The sequence below is a fragment of the Apium graveolens genome, chromosome 11, assembly GCF_009905375.1.
Source record: "Apium graveolens cultivar Ventura chromosome 11, ASM990537v1, whole genome shotgun sequence".
Taxonomy (NCBI): Eukaryota; Viridiplantae; Streptophyta; class Magnoliopsida; order Apiales; family Apiaceae; genus Apium; species Apium graveolens.
This window is the reverse complement of record NC_133657.1, coordinates 15,121,775-15,126,450: the sequence shown is the minus strand read 5'-3', so window position 1 is coordinate 15,126,450 and position 4,676 is coordinate 15,121,775. Positions and strand designations below refer to the sequence as shown.

General features: G+C 43.5%; 1 protein-coding gene across 1 annotated transcript; it reads right to left on the bottom strand.

Moving 5' to 3' along the window:
* Nucleotides 1-2,142: 2,142 nt before the first annotated feature.
* On the bottom strand, nucleotides 2,143-4,191 carry LOC141695377 (uncharacterized). Its single transcript, XM_074499624.1, has 3 exons — nucleotides 3,754-4,191; nucleotides 2,704-2,889; nucleotides 2,143-2,520 (listed from the first exon to the last, which is right to left on the bottom strand). The coding sequence occupies exons 1-3, from the start codon at nucleotides 4,189-4,191 to the stop codon at nucleotides 2,143-2,145; spliced, it is 1,002 nt and encodes a 333-aa protein (XP_074355725.1).
* Nucleotides 4,192-4,676: the final 485 nt, after the last annotated feature.

Below are 4,676 nucleotides of genomic sequence, written 5' to 3'. Positions count from 1 at the left end.
AGGGATCTCCTAGCCCGGATGACTTTTGACGACCGGAGGAATGAGCTGTTTGACAACTTGGCCACGCTTGCAGATTTTGAAGTTTATGCCAAGGAAGATGTTGACACCTTCCTCGATCACCTTGTTCGGGATGTCTCGGAGGTTCATACATTTTATTCGTACGTTTTGTTGTTTGCCTTGCGTCATTGCTTATCCTTTGTTTCTTGTTTCAGACCAATGCCCAAATTTACGGTTGTTATACCGTAATCCACAACTATAAGGTGAGGGTGGCGAAGGCCAAAACTGCTGTAAAGGAGTTGGCTGAGGTGAAAGAGACTTTGGCCAAGTATCGGGAGGTGAAGGAGAGAGAGTCCCGGGAGCATAAGAAGGCCCTGGCTGAGGAGGTTAAGGCCCGAGAGGATGCCGTCCGGGTTGTTGGAACCCTCCAGGCGGAGGTTGAAAGGCTGAAAAAGGAGTTCGCTGCCAAGTCCTGGGAAGAGGAAGTTTTTGCTGCCTTCCGGGGTGAACATGATCTTCGAGAAGGTGAACATGTGCTGGGACATTGCCTCTTCGTATCTGGCTAAGAACCCTAGTGGCAACATGGAGGGGTTTATAGAGTTGTACCTTCCTGAAGAGCTCCGACGTGAGAATGCCCAAGCTGCTAAAGCGGGCACTTCCGGGGCCCAGCCACCTCCTCCTCCCGAACATGGTCGAGAGAAGACTCATCCTCCTCCCGAAGTAAGTTGTGTGATGATCGAGGCTTCGTGCCTTGTAATTTCTTTTAAGTTGTTATTTGTCTTTGAAACTAAGCCTTTATGGCTTCTAAACTCTAAATTATGGTTTGTTAACTTTAGTCCGGGGTTGGTTTACCCCGGACGGGTATGTAAATATATTTCCCTTTTTTCGTATTTGTCTTGAAATTTTCTTAAGTACTCATAGCTTGTGCTTCTGCCTCCGGGATGGGGGTTGAAGATTTTAAATGAAATTTTTTTTATAAGTACACATGGTTTGTGTAATTGTCCCCGGGATGGGGTTGAAAATTTTAAATGCATAAATTTTTTATAAGTGCACATGGTTTGTGTAGTTGTCCCCAAGATGGGGTTGAAGAAATTTAAATGGATAAAATTTTTATAAGTACACATGATTTGTGTAGTTGGCCCCGGGAAGGGGTTAAAAAAATTTGAATGGATAAAATTTTTATAAGTACACATGGTATGTGTAGTTATCCCCGGGATGGGGTTAAAATATTTTGAATGGATAAAATTTTTATAAGTACACATGATTTGTGTAGTTGTCCCCGGGATGGGGTTGAAAAATTTTAAATGGATAAATTTTTTATAAGTACACATGGTTTGTGTACTTGTCCCCGGGATGGGGTTGAAAAATTTTAAATGGATAAAATTTTTATAAGTACACATGGTTTGTGTAGTTGACCCCAACATGGGGTTAAAAATTTTAAATGAATAAATTTTTTATAAGTACACATGATTTGTGTTTATTTGGCCCCGGTAGGGGTATATCATTTTGACTTGCAATTAATCGTGCATATGGGTGTACAGATAACGATTGCGATGTAATTACAACGATAACCTTATATTTTTTAAGCCATTGGGTGCTCAAAGCATGTCATTTTCATTGCAAAAATAGATATTGAGTATTTAAATATATTCTTGGAGAGTTAAACACAGATTTGAATTTCTTATTCAACAAAAATCATACATCCATGCGCACCTTTCTACTGGTAGAACTTCCGGAGGTGAGCTCCGTGACAAGTGTTCGGGTCCTCGATGTCATTGAGGTAGCTCAGCTTATATGTCCCCGGACGCATCACTTCTTTGACTCTGCAGGGCCCCTCCAAGTTAGGCTGTAGCTTTCGTTGGTTAGTTGGATCGGAAGCCTCGGTGTCCAGGAGAACAAGATCTCCAACTTCATGCTCCCTTATCTTTTCCTTCTTACCGAAGTAGAATCTTGTTTTTTTCTTTATAACCCTCCATTTTCTTCACAACACGGTCTCTTACTTCATCTAACAGCTCCAGGTTGGTGCTTAGGCCCTCAATATTGGATACTTCATCAAAGTTGATAACCCGGTGAGATGGGGATCCGGTTTCAACTGGGAGCCTGGCCTCTGAACCATATGCGAGCTTAAAGGGGTTTCTCCGGTTCTTATCCTGGGGTGGTTCTGCAGGACCACATGACTTTTGGGATCTCGTCTGGCCAAGTCTTTTTCGATTCTTCAAGCCTTTTCTCCAATCCTCGGAGGATTGTCCTGTTTGTCACCTCGACTTGCCAATTTCCCTGAGGGTACGCTACAAAACATCTTTTATGCTTGATGCCCAGTTCTTTAAGGTAAGCCTCGAAGTCCGAACCCACGAACTGAGGACCATTGTCCGAGACCAAGACAACAGGGATCCCGAACCTCATGACTATATAATCCATGAACTTTATGCAGTCTTGTTGGTTGATTGTTCGCATAGCTTTGGCTTCTGCCCACTTGGTCATGTAGTCGATGGCTACCAAGACGTAGCGTAGATTTCCCCTTGCCTGGGGAAAAGGGCCAATGATGTCTATGCCTCAGATAGCAAAAGAAATTGGAGAGAGAACAAATGCCGGTAGGCTCGGGCTCTGCTTGGGCACGTTGCTGAACTTCTGGCATTGGGCGCATTTCTTGACATATGCCATATCATCGGAGTGGATTATGGGCCAATAGTATCCTTTCCTGATGACCTTGTATGCCAGAGCTTTCGCTGCCAAGTGATCCCCATAAATGCCTTCATGTACTTCCCGGAGACAGTAATATGCTTTCTCCGGATCAACACATTTCAAAGTTGGTGCTGAAAAGGTTCTTCTGTATAGCTGATCATTTTTCAGGTAGAAGCGGGCGGCTTTATGCTTCAGATACTTGGCATTATTCTTCTTATGGGATAGTTACATCCTTTAAATATGCTAAGAAGGGAGTCATCCAATTGTCTGGGCTGCTGATACATAGGATCTCCAGTCTTTCGGTGCTTGGGTTTTGCAATTCTTCAAAGTAAACTGAGGAGCTCAAATCTGAGGGGTTTTGTACTAACTTGGAGAGTTCATCTGCCTTACCATTTTCTTCCTTGTTGATTTATAGAATGGTGGTGTCCGGGATGGCTTCCAGGATATTCATCACCAGGGTTTGATATTGTGCCAACCTCTCATCCTTAGTGACGAAATCTCCGCTTGTTTGTTTTACGACGATTTGTGAGTCATTGTGGATGATTAGGCTTGTTACCCCGAGCGACTTTGATAACCTGAGTTCGGAGATTAGCGCTTCGTATTCATCCTGGTTATTGGTTATTTGAATATAAAGGTGATTACTTGTTTTATGGTGAAACCTTCTGGACTGATCAGTAGACCGGCCCCAGATCTTTCTGTCGTCAAGGAACCGTCTACATGTAGCTTCCATGAGTCTTTACTGGGGGGTTCGTCTTTAGGGAGGGTTTGACTCTTTATCATCGTAGGTGGCTCGGGGAAAGTGCACTCCATAACAAATTCTGCTAGGGCTTGAGTTTTGATCGTTGTCTGGGATATGAACTTGATGTTGAATTGACTTAGCTCAATTGCCCAATTAACAAGTCTCCCGAAAGCGTCTGACTTATGGATGATATTCCTGAGCGGCTGATCCGTGATCACTCTGATTTCTCGGCCCTGGAAGTATTGCCTGAGTTTCCTACTTGCGTGGACAAGTGCCAAGGCAAACATTTCCATGTTTGGTTACCAAGGTTTTGCGTCTTTGAGGACTTCGCTAACATAATACACCGGCCTCTGGAGACCTTTTTCTTCCCAGATGAGAGCAACAGATATAGCATGCGGACCTACGACTATGTAAAGCGAGAGAGGTTCTGGGGGTTCGGCTTTGGACAGAATGAGAGGGTTCATGAGGTGATTTTTAACTTCCTTAAAGTCCATGTGGCAATCCAGAGTCCAGTCTATCAACTTTTTGTTGCGATCCCCTTTTAGCGGCTCAAAAAAAGGTAAGCAACTTTCTGCAAGCTCCGGGATGAACCTTCGTAGGGATGCAAGCCATCCAGCTAGCTTCTGAATATCCTTCTGTGTTCTGGAAACTTTCATCTCCATTATATCACTGATCTTCTTCGGATTTGCTTCAATCCCTCTTTCACTGATCAAGAATTCGAGAAACTTTCCGGAGGGGACCCCGAATGCACACTTCTCCGGATTGATCTTCATCTTTTATTTCCTTAGGTTGTCAAAACATTCTTTGAGGTCTTTGATATAGTCCGAGATTGTCTTTGACTTGGAGATCATGTCATCAATAGAGGATTACATATTTCTTCCTAACTGATTTTTGAAGATTGTGTTCATCATCTTTTGGTAGGTTGCCCCGACATTGATGAGTTCAAAAGGCATCATAAGGAAAGCATATATAGTCCGCTGGGTGATGAAGGCTGTCTTTGCAATATCCTTGGGGTCCATCTTGACTTGGTTATAGCCATAGAAAGTATCCATGAAGCTCAACATCACATGTCCCGAGGTTGCATCGATCAGCTGGTCAATATTGGGGAGAGGGTAGGGGTCCTTAGGGCTGGCTGAGTTTAGGCTTGTATAATCGACACACATCCTCCATTTGTCATTCGACTTTTTAACCAGCACCATATTAGCTAGCCAATTTAGGTACTTTATCTTGAAAATGACGTCTGCTTTCGGGATTTCTA